The sequence below is a fragment of the Pteronotus mesoamericanus genome, unplaced genomic scaffold (genome assembly GCF_021234165.1).
Source record: "Pteronotus mesoamericanus isolate MK-2021 breed Mesoamerican mustached bat unplaced genomic scaffold, CSHL_Meso_final contig_44, whole genome shotgun sequence".
Taxonomy (NCBI): domain Eukaryota; kingdom Metazoa; phylum Chordata; class Mammalia; order Chiroptera; family Mormoopidae; genus Pteronotus; species Pteronotus mesoamericanus.
The window spans coordinates 6,594,376-6,620,012 of NW_026555166.1; the positions used below are offsets into that span (position 1 = coordinate 6,594,376).

The 25,637-nt window shown below is 39.0% G+C and overlaps 1 protein-coding gene across 3 annotated transcripts in view; it reads left to right on the plus strand.

The window, feature by feature from the left end:
• KDM3A (lysine demethylase 3A) overlaps positions 1-25,637 on the plus strand; it is a 48,234-nt gene that overhangs the window by 15,136 nt on the left and 7,461 nt on the right. For 2 of the 3 annotated variants that reach the window (XM_054577681.1, XM_054577682.1), the window contains exons 9-19: positions 4,966-5,132; positions 6,552-7,069; positions 9,985-10,189; positions 14,056-14,270; positions 17,391-17,543; positions 17,679-17,774; positions 18,152-18,279; positions 20,006-20,201; positions 21,580-21,752; positions 22,130-22,366; positions 23,484-23,655. In XM_054577681.1, the coding sequence (XP_054433656.1) occupies positions 4,966-5,132; positions 6,552-7,069; positions 9,985-10,189; positions 14,056-14,270; positions 17,391-17,543; positions 17,679-17,774; positions 18,152-18,279; positions 20,006-20,201; positions 21,580-21,752; positions 22,130-22,366; positions 23,484-23,655 (2,260 nt within the window). The remainder of the gene's footprint in view (positions 1-4,965; positions 5,133-6,551; positions 7,070-9,984; positions 10,190-14,055; positions 14,271-17,390; positions 17,544-17,678; positions 17,775-18,151; positions 18,280-20,005; positions 20,202-21,579; positions 21,753-22,129; positions 22,367-23,483; positions 23,656-25,637) is intronic. The other variant, XM_054577683.1, reaches the window with a different exon arrangement.

Sequence of the window (25,637 nt, forward strand, 5' to 3'; positions counted from 1 at the left end):
AGTTGATTGGATATTGTTTGTCAGGGACAATGCATCAGTATAAATGGTTAATGTGATGAAAAGGAAAGCCACATCTTGTTGTGGAGGGAGGGGGGCAAGGAATAAATAGGAAATGGCATCCTGATGGATCATGGAGGAATCAACCTGGCATACAGGCAGGTCTGGGGTCAGTGGGGACCTCCTGTGGGGGAAGGTACCAGTTCTTCAAAGTGTCATATTTATCAGTAATAGGACCCGTAACTGAGCAAGTCACTTTATAACTTTCAAGGAGGTACTTGTGAAATGTGCTAATATTTACCTAATAAGTGATCCTCTCTACCTGATTCACATTCTGAAGGACAGGGAGCATGGAGCATGTCTTTTTGATCTGTGTTTTTGAGCTCTCTCAACAAATTGTTAAGCTCAGTAGGTTTACGTGCTACCAAACTAATTGTTGGGTGCCATAGAAGCCTTTTAAAAAAAAAAGCCTGAACTTTGTGTGAGGGATAGGTCCTCCATAAACCTATTTGAGCCTTAACTTCTGCCTCAAAAAATAAGAAACTAAATTTGAGGTTTTAATCATCTGTTTCAGCTCTTAAGCCCTGTACAGGCTATTCTCTTTTCTACTTCACTTATTTGTCAAAATAAAGATTATCACATTTTAAAAAGTTACTGTCTTTTTTTTTGTTGTTGTTGTTGTTAAGCAGGAAAAGCATAGTAAAGAAGTGTCACTTAAAATCATGCTTCTCAGAGACTATATTTTGGGATTACCTGTCTTCTTGTCTTTTTAATTTTTAACTATGTATTCATGGAGCCCTCCCCCCTTTTTTAAACTAAAAATGATACTCTTTTTAGTCTCCATGATTCCTTTACAACACTATATTGTGGATATCAGTAAATATTCTTTTTTATCCTGAGTAATCCGACAAGTTTCAGAAACACTAGCCTGGCCTAGATTTCGAGACAGCTAGAGGGGTAGTGGAAGAAGTGGGTAAAGGTAGTTCATTTAAATGTGCGAGTGAAAGATGAGTACAGTAACACACTTGGCACATGTCTCACTGTGTTTGCACTTCCAGACGTGTGGACCGGCAAAGAGTTTACTTTTAGGGTGCTCTTGAATGACAGGAGTTTAGGAATAGGTAGAGGAGACTCTTGATTGCTCTGATGAATATTTTTGGATAAGACAAACTTGTTCGCCAGTAACATCTGGCTCCTTGAAGGTCTTCTCTGCCTAGCAGACGGTTCCTCAAAGTTAGGATGTTGCTTGGTTAATTGGGAAAGTCTGCTAAGGAGTGTCAGCCAGCAGTGTTCTTTTTAGAATATCATCATACACTCAATTATATTATCTCCGTCTGCTGGCAGGGAGGAACTATTGCCATGACTGGTATAGAAGACCTTCAGGGAAAACCCTTCAGGTAAGAAGAAATTTCGACCCTTGTCAAGTCAGAGGCCAGTGCAGCAGTGTGTATGTGAAGATGGGCCTTGGAATTGAAGCCCTGTCCCTGTTGAGCCAACCCTTAGGAAGGTTGTAGGGTGATAGAATTCAGTTTCTAAGGAAAAGCATCCTAAGTTATGCTAACTTTAACCCATGGTGACTGAACTGAGAAAAATTCTTTGATGTTTTTCTGCTTTGAGACAGCTCATCTGTATGCCAGGCACTGTGGTAAAGCACAGCCCTATAAAGTATGCTTCATTGCTCTCATTTTATGATTGAGGAAACTGAAGCTTAGAGAGGTTAAATGATGTGCCAGGAAGTGTCAGAGCCTGGATTCAAACCAAGGTCTGATACCAAAACCCAGTACTCTCTACCATTGTGTTGTTGCCACTTCTCTCCAGATCTTTTTCTTGGTTTGGTGAGCAACCATTGTAAAAGCAGCAGATTCCTCCTTCCTTCCTCTATCCTTCCATCCCTGTTTCCAACAAATACTTACTGAAATTTAGTGTGCGCTAAATATTGGTGAATGTTACTGCCTGGCTCTGGAGGTAACTCGTAAGAATTATTCATAGTTATTTTGAAATACTAACAGCATTCGTTTATTCATGCATTCCACCAGTCTTACTAGTTGAGTATCTGCTATGTGGCTGGCTTTATGAGGTATAACAATGGATACAAGCAGGGTCTCTTCCCCATAGGAGTGTACATTATATTGCACACTGTATGTGCATATATACGTGATAATGCAATGAAAGACACAAACATGGTATTATGATAAAGAGTAAAGGGGTGACTTGTGAGGTACTGCTTTGGAAAAAGTGATCGGAGATTCTGAGGAGGTTATAATTGAGCAGATGTGAGGGTGAAGGATGGAACCAGCCAGCCACATGAAAGCTATCCAGACAGGTGGAATAGCAAGTACAAAGTCACAGGCAAGAAAGAACTTAAAACATTTGAAAACCAGAAAATAAGGTGGTGTAGTTGGAACGGTGTGGAAAAATGGAATAAAATGAATGGAGGGGGCTGGGGGAGACCAGACCACATAGAGTTCTTGAAGGCAGTGGAGTACTATGATCTGATTGGCTCCTATTGTATAAAGATTGCTCTGTAGTAGAATTAATTTTGGGCAGAAGGTTCAGGCAAAAATGGAATTTAGGCCAGTTAGGAGACATGAAGTCTGGGGGAGAGATGGTGGTAGTGGTGGCATGGAAAGGGACAGATTCGACAAATGGTTTAGAAATATAGGCAGCATTTACTGGTTCATTGATTGGCTATGGAAATTGAGATGGAGGGTTTTTTGACTTGAGTAGTTCAATGGATGTTACACAAAATAAAAATGTATGCCTAGGTTTGAATTCTAAATTTTTTAAGTATGCAACAAGGTCTGCCCAGAAAATGTCCAGCCATGCACTGTGAAAAATATAAATATTTATTGAAGAAGATACATTGTATACAGGACATTGTACACATTGTATACAATCGTATACAGGACAATTGCCTCAGTCCCCTTTAAAGTAGGCATCTTGGGACCTTACATAGTTCTCCCAGTGACCATCGGCTACCCCATCGTATTTTCCTGAACCTCACTGACAGCCTGAAATCTCTTCCCTTTCAAAGATGATTTTAGTTTTGGGAAAAACCAGAAGTTGCAGGGCGCCAAATCTGGGCTGTAGATGGGATGAACTTTTGTCAAAAAACTGCACAAGACATGATGCGTGGGTGGGTGCATTGTCGTGATGAAGCTGCCAATCTCCAGTTGCCCATAGCTGTGGACCTCTGAATCACCTGAATAGTTTCAAGCTTAACACAAAATTTGATGCAGACTCATTGCTCTCCTCATTCAGTTATTTTGAATGTGACGGCCACACAATACAATACACATGCTCACTCACGGGTGTCTACTGCCCCCACTGACTAGTACAGTGAAGTCATCATTGCTCACGCATGTGCATTCCAGTCTACTCTCCTTGGCTGCTAAGTTATATCAATGTTACCCAAACGGTTCTCATTATATTAACAATGGCTGGACGTTTTCCAGACAGACCTCGTATTCTCAGGAGAGTAATTTAAGAAAAGATACTGTATTAGTGCATCAACTCTAAACATAATTTAGAGTAAGGAAGATGAGATGAGGGAAGATGCTTAGTAAAAGTGAGCCTTGAATAAGCATTTTGAAATGACTTGGTAGTTAAACGTTGGGAGGTTAACCTTTAATAAAAGAATTATAAAATAGAGTTGAAAAGGACATAGGAATAAAATTTATCTAATGTCTTCATTTTAAGGATTGGGAAACTGAGGCCCAAAGAGGTAAATTTGACTTATCCCAAGGATAATTATACAATAGCCAAAGACTCCTCCCGCCAAAAAATCCTTCTAGAGAACACTAATATTTAACTAAAATTGACTTAACTAAAATAGTATAATATATGATCAGATAATTCAGTACTTTAAAATAATTTGAAGCTATGGCAAAACTTTGATAGTAAGTAAATTTTTGTATGTATTTCTATTTAGCAGTCTTTTCAAGGTCTCTAGAGTACATGTCTGGAAAAAAGATTTCATGAGTAAACTACATATAAATATATTTAGGATTGTGAGGTTTTAAAAACTCACATAGGAAAGTTGTACATCAAATTTTAGAAGTTAACTAAAAGGTGAAGAAACTTGAAAGATTCTTCAAGTTTAGGTTAGGTGGTGAGGTATGTAAAGATCACTGTAGTGTGAAAGAGATAGGTTTAAGAATCGCAGATGACTTGAGGCTGATGAAGATGGTGAATGGATTTCACCTGGTTTAGCTATAGGCTATTGTCTGGAGATTAGTTTAATCTCTTCCTTCTCTTCCCATATAGAAAGTTTATTTTTGTGGATAATCTAAACTGGGAAGAAGTGGGTCCATTTCTTACAGTTTTGTAAAGATAAAACTACGTGAAAAGGGAAGGGGACGGGTGTCCCAGCTTTGTCCCACAGCCCTGACTTGATATTTTTTGCAGCATGGGATGACCTTTGTGACTTGATGAGCCACATAAGAACAAGAACCGTGTCCTCAACCTTTACTGCATTGTAAAGGCTTATATTGGTATCCAGTAGGCACCACTGCCTACAAGAGTCCTATGTGGTCTGGTCTCCTGCCAGTCTACACAGTAAGTGCGTGGTGGGCACTCAAGTAATGTTAAACTGAATGCATGTGAAGCTGCCACCATTTGAAGACTGTTAAAAGCTCACTTCTGTGCATTGCATTATTAAAGTAATTGCCACCTGGCTGCATTTTCCTGGCACAATGATTCAGAGGTCTGTGAAAAAAGATCTGCTGTAACTTTTTATAGGAAGAGTCATTTTGTGAAAAGCCAGAGTGATTAATTAACAGCCTTCAGATAAAGTCCTTAATTTTGTGATTTATCACTTGTTCTCCTGTCCTGTTCTTTTTATTTGGTGAAGGTATTATGCTTGTTTAGTACTAAACCAAACAAATAAACGTGAATCTTGCTAGCACTTCATATTTCCCCAAATAGGGACTTTTTCCTTTTACTATCTGTTGGTTTGGTATCTTTTAGGCTTCTCCCAGTATGTGTCCTCCTGCACAGTCTGTTCGCACAACAGTTTGTAAGGATATACTACTCGGCTGTACTCCAGCAACTCCACCTAGTAAGGACCCAAGACAGCAGAGTATTCCCCAAGCTGCGAATTCTCCACCTAACCTTGGAGCAAAAATTCTTCAAGCGTGAGTTATTTGATACTTGTAAAAGAGAGTCATAATAAGAAAAACTATGTTAGCCATGGTTCTTCCTATATGAGCTTAACATTGCTCAGGTGTAGGACTTACCTATATTCAATTCTTCATAGACAGAGAATTAGTATAGCTAAAATTTGGTGAAATGACCTATCATTCTTTATATAGTTTTTTAGTTAGTTTCCAAATTGGTCAGGTGCCTTCAGAAGTGAAAAGTTAGTAGGAGGAATGTAGAAAATGTACAGAAATGAAAATGTTACAGAAATGAAGAAAGAGCAGCTTTCTTGATATAGTGAGAACAGTCAATTGACATAATACAAACAGTTGTAAAATAGATGTGTGCTTTCAAGAACAAAGGATAATATTGGTTGTATGTGCAAAACTGGGGTTATTGGGAGTGTGGAAAAGAGGGAGACATAGTTCTTATCAGACCAGACCCCAGGTATAGGTGAGAGATGTGGTGATAGGTTAACAGAGAGAAGAGTTTAAGGGAAGAATTGTCTTTTAGGAAGGGTGGTGGAATGCAGGCAGTTGGTAAAGACTTAAGGTATGAGCCAGAGAGACTGGTGTAGAAACAGGTTTGGAAGATTGCTGCAAAAAGGTGGGAGAGTTTTGAGCACATTAATTCACTGGGAGGAAAGTGGGCTCCTTGGGATAGAACTTGGAGGATGACATAGTAGTTAGATGGAAAGGAGAGCTGTCTTCCGAGTAGGAAGAGGGAGCAGTAAGAAGTTCAATGGTATCCAAGCAAATATGTCTAATGTGAGTGCTACAAGGGGAAATTCCCCTCAGGATGAAATCCTTTCTTAGAAGCAGGGGGAGAAAATATAACAGGAAAAAGGACTTTGTGTTTTGCTGGGTAAAGAACTTCAGGATGAATTTCAGAGAAACAAAGTTCTTCAAGGGTACCCCTATTAAAATTGGGGAGTGAGGAGGTTACCAATTTGTTCTGTGAACAACAAAATAATCAATTGGCTCTTCTGTCTACTTTGGGTCCTGATAACTGACCAAACAACAAAGAAATTATACAGTGTTGGGCCTTGGTTAAATGTTCATAGCAAGATAGAGGTTTGTGCTGCTGGTGGTTTTGGTTCCTTATGATACTCTGTTTGTTTTGAGGGAAAGCTAAAGCTCTCTATGCTGTAAGTAGAACGAACTTGAAGTAGTTCAGGATTCATGAGAATGTGCAGATAGGATTTAAAGTTGTTATTTTCTGAATGTTTAAAGTATTTTTGCAGAGCCATTGACTGACTTCTTTTAACTCTAGCTCACAGAAACGATCCTAAATTCTCTAATATAAGGGGTTTTTTTTTCCTCTTTCATTCTGGTCATTTTAGGAAACCAATTGTTTTTGGTAGGGAAGAGACAAAAGAGGCCTCAGATACTAGTTTTTCATATTATCTTTTTTAGATGTCATAAACAGAGTTTACCAGAAGAACTTTCTTCCTGTCTAAATGGGAAGCCTGAAATACCGAGAACAAAACCAGATGTCTCCAAAGTAGAGTTCCTCTCTTCAGAGTCCCCTCAGATTGGAACTGGAGACTTAGAAACCCTGAGTGAACCGAAAGGTAGCTGTACCCAGCTGAAGACCAACACTGATCAGGAAAACAGATTGGAATCTGTTCCACAACCATCGACTGGCTTTCCGAAGGCATGCTTACCTACAAAAGTTTCTTCTGTGGGAGAATTGGAAATTGCTAATACTCCTGAACTGCAGAAGCACCTAGAACATGCCCCTTCCACATCTGATCTTCCTCCAAGTAAGCTGGAAGGGAAACCTGGTATCAGTGGTGATAACCCTAATTGTTGTGTGGAAAAAAAGGTAGAACCTTCGACTTTAGGTTGCCAGTCACAGAATTTAAAGGACTCTTCAGTAAAAGTAGATAATGAAAGCTATTGTACAAGAAGCAACAATAAAATTCAGAATGGTGAGTATTTCTACATAGGATTTTTTGTAGAAACTAAGAGATGGTAGTTCATCTTAGCTTATGAGGAAAACATATAAAAATGGTTATAGAAAAAGTTCATACAATCAGAAAAGTTCAAAAAAGAACGTAAAGTTCCAAAATCTCAGAAATGATTACTGTTAATATTTTGGTGGACTTGGTTCCATGTATATAGAAATACAGATAAACTGTATTTTAAGGACCAACATTTTAAAGGCTCTAAGGATTCCATTATATGCATTTACCATATGACTTAAACGGAACAAAATCTAAACGAATCTGATAATTACTTTATCTTCAGCCTGATATATTTTTCCAGGTTGAAGTGCAAGAGGTGATTGGTACTTTATACTCACATAGGTAGTTCAGATCTGAAATTTTGTTTATAAGACAAAGAATTGCATCACCTCCTCTAGAAAATGGATATTTGGTTACAGATTTTAAGGACAGGGCTGAAACACCCTACAGAGTCTGTTTGCTTAAGAGCAATGTTCTGCTGCACCCATGATTTAAAACTGAATACTTTTACTATAGAGAAAATGGTACACTGTATTTCATTTACTTACATTAAGTTTGAGCATGCCTTTTAATGATGGTAGTTATCAGAAGCTCTTTTACTAAATAGGAGAACTAAATGGCTTCAGTATGTCAAAGGTTCAGAGCTATTACAATTTAAAAGTACCTTTGATCATTGTCAGTTGTGTGGGAAAATTAGTGTAGGTTTTGATAACTTCTAAAAAACGTTTGGCTACATAAGAATGTATCCACACTCTTGCTTTTACTCCAGGCTTCTGAAACCACAGGGCAAGATAGATGGATTGAACTGTGGGTCTTTTTAATATAGAATTGTAGGAATAGAAAAAACTTTTTTGCCTAGTGGTACTTCTAATCCAGCTTCATTCTTGAGGTGGAATTTGATAGCTATTAATTTGCATCAAATTAATTGCATAAGAGTATACTGTTTTCAGGAGTTGTGTAACTCCCAAAAGAAACTGAATATTCATAACCATGTGCCTGTTCTATTTCTTTATTCTTTTTGAGTCATCAGCTCTCACATTCAGCTAGGTTTTGAGGCAAAGTATTTTAATATTATATTTTTAAAAATAAAAATTCTACATTGGTAAGCACATTATAGTACATAAGTGAATTGCGAGTCCAACTTTGTTTTACTTAGTATGCTGTGCAACTATGTCCTCTCTAAAGTGATTTTAAGGGAAAAACCTAGTCACATTCTGGTGTGTCCTGTCTACTGGGACATCTGGCTGAGGCCTGGGAGACTGCAGTCAGAAGCCTACCAGGATCTCTTGTGTTGTTTTCATTTATATTGCTTGTGGGTATGGAAAGTCTTCTCTGGAAGCTCCTCCTCTCTCTCCACCCTTGATCTGCTTAGGAGCTAAGGCAAGCTAGAGTGGAACAGCAGCCTTTTTCTTGCCAGATGGATAGGTTATGTATGAGTCCTCAGAAGCTGGTGTTGCTTTGCTTCTGGGCTCTGCCTTGAATTGAGAATCATTGATAGGATCAACTATTGCCCTCCTCAATAGAAAGCTAGATTTAGATAGTTCAACTTGCTTATTTCTAGATATTTCCTCTTTTAAGCCAGGACAGAACAGATAAGATAACCTTTGGGTTTTTCACCCCTGGTCTCTGAAAACCTGGTTCAATTCAAAGGATGTTGCCTTTTCAATATCTGAGTAACTAAAATTGCATCCTTGAACTAGTGACCTCTTTATTTTCTCTTTCTTACTTTACCTTCTCTTTCACTATAACTGAATAATAATGTTTAAGAGATCAAGGCCTGACAACATCCTAGCGTTTTACAGTGTGCTCTAGTCCTGCTTTAAAAGAGAGGTAAGATTAGATCACCTCCAGGGCAATATTAAAGATGCTTATTTATTTAAAGCCTTCTTTGATTTGAGACCTTTCTCTCACCTATCTCTGGACTGCTTCCCCTGAAGTTGTTTTTGGGTCTGTTTTTTGTTTTTCATTTGTTTGCCTAAGAATCTACCTCCCCTTTCTCAGCTCCCTTGGTCCCTGAGGAGAAAAGGTCTTTCTGTCAATTTCATATGAAATGTTCTTCAAGGCTCTTGGCTTATGAATGGATTCCTTTCTGTGTTACTTAGGCTGACAGAGTGATTGCTGTTTCCTGTTTCATCTCTACTTTTTCCCTTTTTCTTTAGAAACCACATTAACATTTCCAGTTCTCCTGCCCATTACAAGTTAAAACTTCAAACCTAAGTTTACTTAGAATCATAATCCTGTCACTAGCCAGTGCTTTTAACCCCAAGTGGAACATGCGTTTGAAGGAAATTGAAGACATGTCAAGTGACATCTCATGGAAGCATTTAAAAGACAGCTCTTATTTTTATAGATCAAGAGACCTGTGTAGCAGAGCTATTTGGTTTTTATTTTTTTATTAGAACGGTTAGCTTTTACAGAGAACACACCTTAAACCAGTCTTGTTTTAAGTGTGGAAAGTGACAGGATTGACTTCTGTACAGTGTTCTGTTAGTTGAGGTGAATCTATCTCTGTGCATTGTTAATACTGCAGTGAGTTTGAATTAAGTTTCTGATATGGAAAAAACCTTCCTGAAATATTTCTCTTACCTAGGTTTGTGACTAGAAGTCTAATACACTTCTTGGAATTGTGAGTCCAGTTGCTGAATTAGGGGGTTTTAAGTTGCCATGTACGTTCCCAAATGAAAATTATAAAGAGAGTAAAAGTTCTCATTGTTCTGATAGTTGTCTTCTATTAAGCCATTTTTAGAAATAACAATTTAACCAGTTATCAAGGAGTTCTCCTTTTGGGAAAACTGGCCTTTCGAATAGAATTCAGTAACATATTGATGTCATTTTTTAAAAATTTGAGGTCCCATTTCCTTAATCTTTTGTTTTCCTAGCCCCATCCCGGAAGTCAGTTTTGACAGACGCAGTCAAAGTCAAGAAGCTGCAGCAGAGTGGTGAGGCCTTTGTCCAGGATGACTCCTGTGTGAACATTGTTGCACAACTGCCCAAGTGTCGGGAGTGTCGCTTGGATAGTCTCCGCAAGGATAAGGAACAACAGAAAGACTCGCCTGTGTTTTGTCGCTTCTTTCACTTTAGAAGGTGAGGCATTTGGGAGAAAACTTGGATAATCTGGGTCCTATAACATACTTTCTTCTCTCTCTATCAATACTGAATTTAGCCCTGGCTGGTGTGGTTCATTGGATTGAGTGCCAGCCTGAAAATCAAAGGGTTTCTGCTTCGATTCCCAGTCAGGGCACATGCCTGGGTTGTGGGCCAGATCCCCAGTAGGGGGTGCATGAGAGGCAACCACACCTGGCTGTTTCTCTCCCTTTCTTTCTTCCTCCCCCTCTGTATAAAAATAAATTTAAAAAGAATAGTAAATCTAGAACTAAAAAGAGTAGTAGTATTTTTACTCTCTCATTGGGCAATCTAGACCTTTTCTTATAAAATGTATATAATTGTTTATTTTTTAATTAAATATTTTATTGCTGTTCTATTACAGTTGTCCCAACTTTCCCCCCTTTGCTCTCTTCCACCCAGAGCAATCTAGACCTTATTGCATATTACTTAATTTTTTTTTTTTACAGCAAAGAAGCTTAAAAACAAAAATTTCTATTTCTAAAAGTAACAAATACAGAAAAATGCTCAAAGTTCTGGAATACCAATACAAATAACTACTTTTAACTTTTCAGTGCATTTTAATGTGTATATATTCATAAAATATATACAGGTATACCCACTTGGTGTGTTGTAAAGGCATACCTCATTTTATTGTGCTCTGTGGGTATTGCTTTCACTCCACACACACGCACAAATTGAAGGTTTGTGGCAACCCTAAGTCAAGCAAGCCTGTCGGCACTGTTTTTCCAGTAGGCTCAGATGATAGTTAGCATGTTTTAGAAATAAAGTTTTTTTTAAATTAAGTAAGACATTTACATTTTTAAAAAAAATTTATCAATTCTGATAGGAAGGGAGAGAGAAAAATATCAGTTTTGTTGTTCCACCCATTTATGCATTCATTGGCTGTTTCTAGTATGTGCCCTGACCAGGGTTCAAACCTGCAACCTTGGCATATCAAGATGATGCACCAACCAATTGAGCTACCTGGCTAGGGCTCTGTACATTGTTTTTTAAGACAAAATGCTATTGCACTCTTAATAGACTACAGTATAATGTAAACATAACTTAGATGCACTGGAAAACAAAACTTAGGTGACTTGCTTTATTGCAATGTTTGTTTTAACATGGTGGTCTGTAATGGAACCCACAACATGCCCAAGGTATGCTTGTATGTACTGTATTGAATCTTACTTTCCCAACCTATAGTAGGAACCACTTGATCGTGGTAACTTTTTTCTGCAGATACTTTTGAATAACTATGTAAGAATCCATAACAACATTGTTTGATAATTCATTTAACCAATTCCCTTATTGGTATTAGGAATATTTTATATTTTTTGCCATTAAAAATAATGTAGAAATTATCATCTTCCTTTTCATATCTCTGATTACTTACTTTGGAAGGATTACTGAAAGTGGCAGTACCAGGCGAGAAGATGTGCTTATTTTAAGGCTTTGATACATATGTTCTGCCATATTGCCCTGAAGAAAGAAGGTTGCACCTGCATACATGCCCATTGGTAGGGTTTGAACATCCCTATTTCTGTGTACCTTTGCCAGCAAGAAGCATATCTTTAAAAAAAAAATCTTTCCCAGTTTTATAGACAAAATAATTTTTATATTGTATCTATTAAAAGCCAAATTAATTTTCTTTAAATTTTTGATCCTGAATGAAGAAAGGCAGCCATATCTTATTTTTGGTTTTTTGATACATAAGTGAATAGTGTGTTCTGTTACAGAACTTTAGATATTATTGACTTTATCAGAAATGTAGATACTTTCAGGTTCAACTGGTTCTAATCATAAACAGAAGCGTTGACTTTTAATTTTTTCCCATTTCCTTCTACCTTTTAGTTCTATCCAGATTAAAGATTACTGCTGAATTGAATTAAGTGCATAGGCATTTTAGATAATTAATTATACTTGTGCTGGCAACTTTTAAATTGAGGCTTAGCTAATAAACTAGAAGTTTTAGATAGTAGTTCGTCCCATTCATTCCTGAGAAAATTTCAAAAGCACCATGATAAATTGTGTGTGTAGCCTTTAGAGCTGTGATAACTGCTAGCATGTTAACATACACGTATATTAGTAAATATTTTAAATAACACCTGGCCTAGAGTAATTTCTCAGTAAAGGTTAGCTCTGTTGTATCTCCTCACTGTAGAATTTTTTTTTTTAACACAGGTAAGTGTGTTAAGGTGTATATGCATTTGTGGGTACTTGCATCTGTTTTGGAAGAAAGCACAAAACGGTAATGCCTTGTACAGATCTCTGTAGTCCTGTTATAGACTTGATTTCATGTCATTTGCTCCTCTGCTATGAAAGGTATAACTGGACTGACTGACTGAGAGATTGTTTTGTCTCACTTCAGGGAGGGGATAATTTTTCTTTCTTTTGAATATTATTAAAGAGAAAAAGACACTATTTTGCAACTGTATAGAAATCATTGGTTTTATGACTTAGCTATTTTCCCATTTTTGGCCTGTGAAGGGGCGGGCAAGTGCCTTTGCTTAATGTTCTATAGTAGAAGCCAGTCTAGTGGAAACTAGAACAAACTCACCTCTTTGGTTAAAAAGAATATAATAATTTAGAAAAACAGAGCTCCCCTCCCCCTCCCTCTTGATATTTGAGAGTGAAGATTGAGGCTGTCATTAGCTTCCTTGTCAGGTTTGTTTCTCATAAACTTCTACAGATAAAATAGGAAGGGGTAGGGTAGGGTCTCAATGGTAAAGTCCTGTTTGCCATCTCCTGCCCCTTTGGAATGGCTTTCAGAGTCCCTTTTTTTGTATAATAACTATTTCTAATTTAAGCTATCAATTAAAAACTTGCATCTCTCCTTTGGAATGCCTAAAATAAGTTTGCATCTGTTACGCAGCTTTCAGCGTATTTCTAGTTAATTCAGTGCTCTTCTAGATAAATGGTTATCTTAGGGGTTTGTGTGTGTCTCATAGATTTAATTAAGAGTTTTAATAACTGCCAGTGGCTAGAGGAGGAATCAAAACCCCTGAATTTTTTTTTATTTTTTATTTTTTTTGCTTTTGTATGAGGTAGTGTCTCTTTGCCATGCCTTTTTTTAGTGTCTACCTTTTTCCCCTCCCCACCTAAGGTCACGCTTAGTTACTATTTCTATCTTTACATTAGTCCACAACCCTCATAGTCAGCACTTCCTCCTCTGGTTCCTGTAAAATTTAATGACTATTATACCTGTCATCCTCCTACTTCTCTGAGTATGTACTGTCTATTTCTATGTGTTTCCAACTAGATAGACATATAATGTTGTATTTAAAATAAATTAAAAACTAACACATAGCTTAGAGAAAACTTCAAGTGTCCAAAATATTGAAATAGAATATGGAGAAAGTACTCTGCTTTTTACTTTACTTTCTTAGGTATAGAGGCACATTTTAACACTGCCTCTCATTCCAGAACCCTGCACCTTAATTTGCAACTAGGATTCATACTGGTGCTAAATACCTTAGGGATCTACGAGGCCATGGCTTCAATGACTGTCCAGGGTTAGCTTTCTATTGCTGAGCATTATTCTTGAAGCAGTTTTTGTATTCAGATCTGGTCAGATTATTTATCACCTTGCGTGTATCATTTTACTTACATTTGACTTGTGACTGTTCTTGTCCCCAAGCCTGGCAGGTGTTCCCTGCCACACTTTTGCAGGTTTTTTCTTATCTTTCTACTGACATTGCCAAATAACAATTGGTTATAATTAACCATGGAGATTATAGAAAACTGGGAAGGAATTTGTTGATTTAAACAGTAACTATAAGTTGTAAATTAATTTTTCGTGTACATGAAATGCACTTGGTTTTTTTTTTTCCTACTTCCTCTAGGTTACAATTCAACAAACATGGTGTGTTGCGGGTAGCAGGCTTCTTAACACCGAACAAGTATGACAGTGAAGCAATTGGCTTGTGGTTGCCTTTAACCAAAAACATTGTGGGGACTGATTTGGACACAGCAAAGTATATCCTGGCCAACATTGGAGACCACTTCTGTCAAATGGTGATTTCTGAAAAGGAAGCTATGTCAACTATTGAGCCACACAGTAAGAGCATCTCTTAGGGGTTAGGATTTTTATTTTTAAGTTTTATTTATTTATTTTTAAAGAGGAAGGGAGGGAGAAGGAGAGGGAGAGAAACATCAATGTGTGGTTGCCTCTCTCCCCCTACTGGGAACTTGGCCTACAACCTAGGTATGTGCCCTGACTGGGAACTGAACCAGTGACCCTTTGATTTGCAGGCCAGCATGCAGTCCAGTGAGGCACACCAGCTAGGGCAGGGGTTAGGATTTTTGAGTCCAACTTGATTTCTGTTCCCGAATGATATCCAAGTCTTGATTGCATGAGTTTCATTTTCACCCCGAGATGACTTTGGTATAATGAAGCTACATTTTTTCTTCTGTAGCAGATTCTGCCTGTTGGTTTCATCAGAGCCAGTTGCCTATCTGTAGGTTTTGTTTTGGGGTAATTACTCCTTTTTATTAAGAAAGGTGAAGGTGATGTGGTGGTGAAATTCACACAGCCTTACCAGCACTGTGGGCTCACCGAAAGGGGTTGAGGCCTCAGGTTGATTTATTTTAAGATATTCTTAAATTGGAATACATTTCAAAGAAAATTAGAATGGACAGGCTTTACCCCAGACCTATGGATTCAGTCTGGGGGGCTGGGTCTCAGGAATGAGAATGGGAGGAAGCTCAGATGAAAATGATTCTGTTAGAGTTAAGGTTATAAGGAAATACGTGATGTCCCAGCTGGGTGTGTACAGGTGTCCTCCACTCTCACACTGATCTGGCAGCCCGGTGAACTACAGGGATCGGTCAGTAGGTGACACATGAGAGCCAGAACTCCTTCATGACATCTCAAGGTGTGATGTCTGGGAGGACGGTCCACCTCAGTCTGTTCACATTCCCTCTGTAAAAGTGAGCTATCCCACCACAAGCACCAAGGAGCATCTATCTTTTAAGTCTCATATTTTCTTCCATCATTTTTTTCTTTCCCAAGTATTTGACAGTTTAAAGTAGAGCTTTTCCATTCTTCTGGTGCATATCTTTTCAGACTTTGCATACACAAATAATGTTTCTATACAAGCATCTACACATACCAGTGTTAAGAATTTTGATTGTGGGTACCAGAAACTAACTGAAGCTAGCTTAAAAACAAAAATAATTTATTGGACAGGTATGGATACTGTTACATCTCAGAGTCCAAGGAATGGAATTTGAGGCATTCCCTGGAGCAGGAATTCAGATCTAGGTGGAGGAAAAATGAGACTGTGAGCTCTGGGGGAGCCAAAGTCATGCTGAAGAGAAGAGCAGCTTCAGAATCACTCCATTCTCTTGGGGTCACAGAGATTCTAATAAAGTCAAGAATCATATTAAAGTGGTTTCTCCTATAATCTTCTATTTAGGAGAAGTGATACTGGTTTTCTATTTTTGGTGGAGATACAAAGTTTCTTTATTATATGCATTTAAGTAAAAGTAGTAGATTTAAAGAAAAATTTCTAAGTAGCTGGTCTAGAAAGTGGTACATAAATATATTAGTTGCTTCATTCCTGAACCTGCAAGGCTGTTTTAAGCAACCATTGTTTTTTCTTTGCTATAGGTGAGTCATCTGAAAAACTCATTTTTTTCATACAGAAATAGGCATAATTAAGAAACTCTGTCCTTGAAGGTTTAAATGTGATTAACGTTTCTAATTTGCCTTTTTGATTGCTCTGTTTCTTTTTACTTACTCTGACTAGCAGGGCAGTTGGAGAGAGGAATTCACTCTGAGTGATATTGAAAGATGTCACCACAAAGTGTTCCCCGGGGGATCACCCTCTCATCCTGTGATTAGGAAGCAGATCTGAACCTTTATACTTTTACTTTGTCTTTTAAGTGACAAAAAAATCATTAAACGGTGACTCAGAGATCTAAGAATATTCTCTAATAAAACAGTTTAATCCAAGTGAACAAGGTGAAGTTCATAAAATCCCATTGGCAAAATGCTTAAACCTCTGTGTATTGTGCATTGAGCTATTGGAATTATAATGAAATGTCATAAGTTCACACAGTGGTTGGATTCAGTGCAAAATGAAGTTGGTCATTTGCATTGTGGTCAGTCTGAAGAATGACTGAATTAACCACAGAATGGATTGGGCGGGGAGGGGGGCGGAATGTTCTCCATAGAGAAAGAATGTGGCAGTATTGATCCAGTCTTGTTCAGGAGAGAGAGATATACAAAAAATGAGTATTCTGACCAGTAGACAGTGGGCTTTTCTGTGACCCAGGAAAATGTCCTCCCCCTGCTCATACTCTTGAAGCTTGTCATATTCTATGACACCTGATTTGATCACTTGACCTGGCATTTCCATAGGTGGGTGAGGTAGGGGTCAGGTATATGTCCTGCCCAGTGTCAGAAGGCCCTTCCCCACAGTTATCAGAGCTTGGCCACTGGAATGGAAAACGCCACTTTGTAGAATTCTGGGTTATGCCTTTATCTGTTGGATATTTGATGAGTATGAATCCATCTTGGGTGACCACAGCATTCTTGGCACTAATGAAATCAAGTTTCTGACTCTGTCCTAGAAAGGAACTAACTATGGACTTTTGTACCCCCGCTAAGTTAATGTGTTGCTTCCTTCTGTTTCCCTAAGTGCTCTGAGTTTTTTAATGGGCAACCTGAGTGGATTCAGGGGCCCTGTGAATAACCTGAGACTACACCAAATGTTAGGTTTGTGTATCTGAGTCATTTTTATAATATTTTCCTTTGGAGAAAGCACGGACTGTGCTGCCTTCACATTCCCAAAGGGGCTCATGACCCCAAAGCTGAAGAACCACTGCCGTGTGATACCTATGTCTGAACTCCAGTATAAACCACTGCTGCTTTTTTCATTGATTTACTCAGCAGTGCCTGATAACTGCACACCAGTGGTGTGCAGAGCTCCTTGGAGGGTAGGAGGTGAGGGGAGCAGAGCTTAAGAATTCCCTGGAGAGGGAAAAGCTGCACCCAACTGTTTGTGGTGTGAAGAGGCCTAAGGATGGGGTGGATTTGAGATGGGCTCTGGATGTTGAACAGAGTTAATGGGAATTCCAGTCAGGGAGGAATAACACCAACACCTTTCCCCTATGCATTTTATTTCAAAAGCCCTCTCCTCCCCAAGACTAAGTGATTTATTGCTTTTTGTAGGACAGGTTGCTTGGAAGCGAGCTGTCAAAGGTGTTCGAGAAATGTGTGACGTGTGTGACACCACCATCTTCAACCTGCACTGGGTGTGTCCTCGGTGTGGGTTCGGAGTGTGTGTAGATTGCTACCGGATGAAGAGGAAAAATTGCCAACAGGGTGAGAACTGACTTGATTCTCCCAGGCCCCTTACACACTTAAATTAAGCCTTTTATTGATATGTGGTATTGGATTCCTGAGGTTTTGGGGGCCAGAGTCCACGAAGAGTGGTTACTACAAATCAGTTATTTGCAGGTGCTGCCTACAAGACCTTCTCTTGGATAAGATGTGTAAAGAGTCAGATACATGAACCAGAGAACCTAATGCCTACACAGATCATTCCTGGAAAAGGTATTTCATATGGTGCATGATTTTTCACGCCTCCCCCCCCCCCGTTTTGGTTAGTTTAAAGGGGCTGATAATTTAATTTTACTTTGTGTACTGTAATTATGGCTAACTTTATTTTAGTGTACACCATAATCCAGAAATGTGTTAAGTAATACCCACAAAACTTTTTTGATTAAAGCCTTGTAAGTAGTCTTGTGGAAAGAATGAAAATGGTGCATTTGGGGTAGACAGACTTAGCAGGGTGAAGAGGAGGCAGTGTAAGCACTATGCTGCTAAAAAATAGTAATTTTGTTGGAAACGTCACCTTGTGCTTTGTAATGTTGCAGTTTCAAAATACCCAATATCCTTGTTCAGATATTTGCCTATGCCCTTTTTTTTAGCACTCTATGATGTTGGAGACATTGTTCATTCTGTAAGAGCAAAATGGGGAATAAAGGCAAATTGTCCCTGTTCAAACAGGCAATTCAAACTCTTTTCCAAGCCAGCCTCAAAGGAAGACATAAAACAGGTATTACCATTTATGTTAGATTCACCATCCTTGTGATTGTTGTCTGTCTGCATTTAAATAACCCAAGGATTTCTGTAGTATTTTTGAAAGGAACATAGGGACGGCTGTCAGTGGAAAGAATTCATATTTCATGTGACACTTCATAGACCCATTCTCACTTTTCACATTACTTTGGTCGACCTCATCTGTAGCCTCTTTTAGTATGTTTTAAATTTTTGTTTTTGAAAAAAGTAAAAACCTCTTCTGTAATAGTACCTAATAAGTTACTATCAAGTTTATATGGGTTTTAAAAAACTTCTCATGTTTTGCAGAGTTAAAATGATTCAGATAAGCTCTAAATTTTTTAAATTACTAAGTATGTTTTGCCTGTAATATATGTAAAGAGTTGAAGGAAATATCTAAATGAATCTTTATGCGCCCTACCACTCAACATAAGAAATACACATTTTCACTTGCTCGTGATCTTCCTGGAGGCACCCCCTTCATCTGCCTTCAGCACATCTGCTCCCCACTGTCTCCCTTGCTTTCCCTCACCCCAGTAATCATTGTTCCACATTGTGTTTAATAACCAGAAATTTTATTACTTTTACATAAAAGGCAACATGAGCAGAAGAGTTGTGATTCTGAAGTCAGAGCTGAATTTGAATTTTTTTTCTGCCACTTTCTAGTTGTATAACTTTGTTCCAGATTAACTGATTTCTGTGTGCTTCAGCTTTCTCATCAGTAATTGAGGAATAATGAACAATACTGATAATTGGGAATCACAGGATTATATCACATGTAAAGGGAGGGCCAGGACATGAAACAGGAATTTGACTCTCTTTTATTTTTGTTTTTTGTTTTTTATCCTCACCTGAGGAGATGCTTTTTGATTTTAGAGAGAAGGGAAGGGAGGCAAGGGGGGGAGAGTGAGAAACATCTATGTGAGAGGGAAACATCTATCAGTTGCCTCTTGTATGTGCCTGGCCACTGAGGACCAAACTTGCAACCTGGGCACATGCCCTGACCAGGAATGGAACCCACAGCATTTTCAGCCTACAGGACAAAGTTCCAACCAACGGAGCTGCACTGGCCAGGGCCTTTTTCTTCTCAATGCATGTATAACCTCACCAGTTGAGTTGTCAAGGTAGCTTTTTAAATAACAGAAAGATAAGTGATGTGCGGTTAGCATTTTTTTTTCAGTTTGACTTCTTTTAAGAGATGTTCATTACATTTTAAAGCCTGTTTCACTGTGCTAAATCAGAGCATTTTCTTTTCTCTGTATCTTGTTTCCTTCTGAAATCACAGCTGTAGTTTTCCTGTCTTGCCTCATTTATACATTCATTCAGCAATTCTTTTGAGTGTCTATATAGGATACTGGGGTAAGTTCCCAGGGGAGGTAGTCACAACCTGGTCATTTTAAAGCAGCACAGTAGATGAAGTGATCAGGATATGTATGAATGTGAGATGGGTGATAAAAGGGTGGTGGGGGGAAAATTTTGCTGTATTTAAATTCCTAACATCATATGTTTTCACTAGTAATACATAAAAGCTAAAATTGTAAAATCTCTCCTATCTAACGGTTTTGCTCTATAATTGCAAGATTACTATAGCTGTGATGGTGTCCAGGGCTGTTAGTTGGTTTTGTTTTAGATATTTGTCTCTTACTGGTGAGCTATTGGGGGAGAAGGTAAGAAAAGGGAAATTTAATTTTTCAGCTTGTCTAAAATTCTCCTTTTATACTCAGACTTCCTTAGCTGGAGAAAAACCGACACTCGGAGCCATGCTCCAGCAGAACCCCTCGGTGCTGGAGCCGGTGGCCATGGGTGGAGGAGCTTCCTCCAAGCCAGCCAGCAGCATAAAGCCAGCCTGTCCCGCCAGCACATCTCCTTTAAACTGGCTGGCAGACCTGACCAGTGGGAATGTCAACAAGGAAAACAAGGGTGAGCATTTCCTGCTTTCCTGTGGGTTCCTGGAAGCTTTAGTCCACTTGGGGAGGGACTTGGCAACTTCAGTTGCTGTGAGAACAGAGTGGTTAGAGTTCATGGAGAATGGAAAGTGGTTATAGTCACCCTGAGACCTGACACAAATGCAGGTGTTTTCAAAATACAGCACCAGCGAGGAGACCTTTTGCTGATGGTAGAACACTAGGTTAACATTGCTTTTGAGACTTTTTTGCTTTCTAATTCTTACCCTACATACAGTTCCTCTTCCGTCTGAATTGCAATGTCCTGGCTTTAGTTTTATTTTTCGTTATCTGTGCTATTGTCTCTTCTGTGTTTAATGATAATATAAAGAAATGGCCTTTGGAATCAGGTAGTTAGAATTTACATGAGTCTGCTTTCTGGTTATGTTAAAAGAAAGAAACATTGCAGGTCAATTTTTTCATGCAAGGAACCTAAACAAAATGTCAGTGGATAGAATTCAGCACTATAAATAAAGAAATTATACAGCACTAACAGGAGATACAAAAGTGCAGGTGTAGGAGAAAAATCATGTGATGACACAGAAAAGTAGTAAAATTCAATACCTATTCATGATTTTAAAAAATATCTTGAATACATTGAGACAAATGTATTTAAAAAAGTAAATAAATTAATTAAAAAAAAAAAAAGAAAGAAAGAAAGAAATAAGTCATAGTATTTCTAAAACTTCACAAAAAAAAAAAAAAATATCTTGAATTAGGAACAGAATGGAATATCCGTAATATAATCAGCTTCTACAGTAAAACTGACAACAAATATAAATAGTGATTGAATTTTTTGAATTGGTTGAATAGTTTTTTGTTGTTTTTCTTTTAGTTTTCCTCTGTGTTTATGAAAGAAATGAACATACCTGCTAGAACTATTTTATTAAATATTGTAGTGCGAGTCCTGGTTATTACATTAAGGCAAACAAACAAGAAGATATTAGAATTGGAAAGAAGGAGATAAAGCTGTTGATATTTGTAAACAATCTAATTATAAAGGTGAAAAATCTAAAAGAATCTTTATTTTTAATAAACATATCTATCAAGGTTGCTAGTTACAGTAATTTACAAAAATCAATTGCATATTGCATACCAGGAACAAACAGAAAACAGAAGTTTAAAAAATACGATTTACCATAGTATCATCTTGGATATTGGATATTTTTATTTTTAATACCAGTTGGAAATTCTTGTCTAAACCAATGGAGTGTCATTAGTATTTATCCTGTTAAGCTTTTTGGTTCCAATAAATGAAAACAAGTTCCAAAGTAATTCTCTTAATAGAATATTGGTAAGGGATTTGCTTTTTAGAATGCTTTTTTTAATCTAGGTGTTTTTGGTCTTATTTTTAGAAAAACAACCAATGATGCCAATTTTAAAGAATGAAATCAAATGCCTTCCACCCCTCCCCCCTTTAAACAAATCCAGCACAGTCCTCCATACTTTTAACAGCACGATTTTGACACCCGTAAGCAACAACAGTTCTGGTTTCCTCCGAAATCTCTTGAATTCTTCTACAGGAAAGGTATTCATTTATTTGCTTTTTATACTACGCCTAGTAAAGATGAGTAGATGAGACTAGGAAAATTGAAAGAAAGTAGAAACAAATCCTATGAATCCTAGGCTTTCCTTCGTGGGTACAGAAGGCTGTGTCACTGGCAGGTGGGCCTCATAGGGTCATAGTACTGGGTTGGAAAGTTTTTTCCTGTTAAACTTTTTCCTGTACCCACTTCTGTGAGTTGTGCTGTCAGGTCAGAGAAGGAGACTTACCTTTTTGTCTCAGGGTCCTGGGTTGGACTGTTTTCTGGATATGTAATGTATGCTTGTCCCACCATTAATAGGAATGGGTTTTTGATGGTAGGGAACAACATACTTAAGACTTGTATTCCTTCTCATATTCAGACAGAAAATGGACTCAAGAATACACCAAAAATTCTTGATGACATCTTTGCCTCTTTGGTGCAAAATAAGACTTCCTCTGATTTATCTAAGAGGCCTCAAGGACTGACGATCAAGCCCAGCATTCTGGGCTTTGACACTCCTCACTACTGGTTATGCGACAATCGCTTGCTGTGCCTGCAAGACCCCAACAACAAGAGCAACTGGAATGTATTTAGGGAGTGCTGGAAACAAGGGCAGGTAGGAGGGCCCTCTGCTCCTTTGGTCCAGGTCAGACCTGACATCCCCTTCTAATATCCCCCCCAAATAGAAGTTGTATATACTTTGTCTCCTGTTACTGTATTTTATAATTTAGGGGGAATATAATTAAGGCAGAGTGTGGCTGTGAGGTTTTGATTGCTTCTGGCTAGTCATGGGGTTTTTGATGAGAGCTAAACCTCAACAGGAGAAGTGGGAGTATGACTAGGAGGCTGATGGGAATTGGGGGTTTAGACAAAATGTGGTAATTATGTGTCCCTCTTCCATGAATTAAAATCTTGTGCTTCTTAAGTCTTGTGAATTAAAGTCTTGTGACTACAGTTTTAGGTGGGACAGAGCCAAGTGGTTCACCTTATAGTCAATGTATGGTTTCCCAAGGGTTCTGTTTTACAGGGCACCATTGTTCCATCTTAAGTTTTGGTTGACAGTTTAGGTTTTGGTTTTGGTTTTCTGAACTTTGGCTTCTCTTTTGGGTTAAATGGAGTCCTCACTATAGGAATACTTTGCTCTTGGACATAGCTAGGACTTGGGGAGTTGCCATATAGAAAAAGGAACATATTTAACAAAAATTACAAAAATTTTTTTTCAGCCTTGTGTTCTAATAAGATTTACTCATGATGACAATGACTGAGTTTAATGAAATTAGAACACCAGCATGGATAACATGTTTTTAAAAAGTGGAATGCATGACTCATCTTAGATAACCAAAGGATTTGGCAACCTCAGGTCCATATTCCTGCCTAACAACAGGGTGGAGGCCAGTGGCAGCACCCCAGGCGGACAGAACTCCCCTGCAGGCCTTTGTCTGGCCACAGCTTCTGCCTGGCCCTGAGCCTTGGCACTGGTGTTCTGTGGATAATGGGAGCGGAGTCAGAGGGTGTGATCCTTGCTCCTAGAAGCATACTAATGTAGTTTGAGAACACGGGGAGTGTGTAACAGACGAGTGGTGAACACAGGAAATGCTGTGGGACCTCAGAGCCTAGGCTGGCACGTGGGGATCTGCGAAAAGATGACCCACAGAGAAACAAACCAGGAGTTGCACGGGTATGGGGTCAGAGCCGGGGGAGTTTAAATTCACGTCTTTGTTCTCTTTTTTTAGCCAGTGATGGTGTCAGGAGTGCATCACAAATTGAACACTGAACTTTGGAAACCTGAATCCTTCAGGAAAGAGTTCGGAGGTCAGGAAGTCGACCTAGTTAACTGTAGGACCAATGAAATCATCACAGGAGCCACAGTAGGAGACTTCTGGGACGGGTTCGAAGATGTTCCAAGTATGTATTTAAGGCCTGCTTAGGGGTGTTGAGGATGTGAAAGGAGGGGCACAGGAATAGCAGGAATCTGAAACTTCGGTGGCAACAACAGCATTTTTCAGGATTTTGGAATTTAAAATTAGTGTCTTTTCCTCCTCTTTCTTTTTACAAAGTTTGTTTTTGATCTGAGACAAATTCATTTTATAGTTTCATAGAAAGGTGAGGTGTTGAGCATCTGCTCTTCAGGTGCCTCCATGTCCACCCTGTGACAGGAATGCTGTACCTCTGTTTGTGCCCAGCGGGAGGGACCGCACAGCCAGGGCTTATGACTCAGCACTGGTGGTTTTATGTGTGTCTCACCGCCATACATCTCCCTCTTTTTTAAATTTTCGTTGTTTAACAAGGTAAATGGACCTGAAGGTGCCAGAGAATGTGAATTCATTTAATACAGAGTCTCCTGGTTACTCTCTACTTCGTATGGGTGAGAGGTGATTGTGGCTGTAAGAAGGCTTGTGTGTCCTGTGCTGAGGTTTGGCCCTCTGTATGGATTGGCCCGTCATTAAACTGTTTCCAAGAGCATGAAGTGCACACAGACCCTGTGGTTGACATCAGCACAGCAGTGGGTCATCATGTCCCCATTCCTGCTGGGAGATTTGGCCCATTTATTCTTCAAACTCAATAATTCAAGTATGCTCATTCATCACTCTCATTCTTTTTAGACATACTTTCACCTTTTAATCTCCTACTTCCTAATTCCCCGTTACTCACATTTATAGATCATGGCCCATACATAAACAAACTTTATAATAAAGTTATAGCTAACGCGAATGTAAGACAGGATGGGGTTTTCCATAGATGCTAAGATGAAGTTTCAGACATAAGGTATTTACCTAGGGATCAACATCTGTGAAATGAAGAGAGGTGAGGAGCGGGACTGGGCACAAAAGGAGGCGGCTGTAACGCAGTCTCAGCAAGGCTCAGCCGGTGTGGCAGGGAGTTCTGGAGCAAGTGTTGCCCCTCATTGTCTCAGACTGGGCTGAAGTGGGAGATGTCAGGGCCGTTACTCCCCCACCTCCCTCAGTTTCTAGATTCTGGTGCCCTGGGACAGGCAGTCCCCTGCCAAGGCAGCTCTCTGCAGCCGAGGCTGACCCTAAAGCTGTGTCTGGGCAGCCAGTCCTCTGAAGGGGACCTGATGACGGCTCCCACAGTGTGCTGCCCAGTTAGGCCTGGGTTCAGATCCTGACTGTTGATGCGTACGTGCTGTTATGTGAGCTTGGCAGTTTACTTTTTCTGGAGCTCAGACTTTCCAAAGTCAACCTCAGCTTGCCTTTTCCATACTGATGATCCTGCTGCATGCACCCCCGGTGTGCCACCCGCACTGAACTGCTGCTGCTGTTCTGAACCGCCGCTGTACCCTGCAGTTTCCTGTCTTTATTGCCCTCTGGAGGATGCACATATTTAAACTGGGTTATGGAACAGTGCTTGGTTGACTGTAAAACATTATACAGATATTAGTCCTCAGGAGTCCGAGCTCTGAAGTCAAACCTGGGTTGCAATTCCAGTTCTGCTGGATGACCATGGGTATCTGTTAATTTCCTCATCTAAAATTGAGATTAAATAGTGCTTAATTTCATTGAAATATTGGGTTTAATTATAAGGATTAAATCATTAAAACACTTAGTAGAGACTGGAACACAGCAATAAATGAAATAATGGTTGTCATTGCTGTTGATCATGATTATCAGCATGTCTTTTCCAGTTAGAGCTCCTTGGTTCTTAGTTCTTCGGCATTACCCACAACAGGTAATAGTTCTGACTATTACAAGAAAATAAGTCTGATTAAACCATGTGTGTCATCAGAAGCTGGGAGCAGGGAGTGAGCCCTGTTGGCCCTAGTTCTCCCTGGAGAGAACATCAGCTAGTTTGTTTCTTTGAGTAAAACAAATCATTCTATTTCATGCCAGCCTCAGAAAGCTGTCCCCACCCCTGGCTGTGGCCTTTGA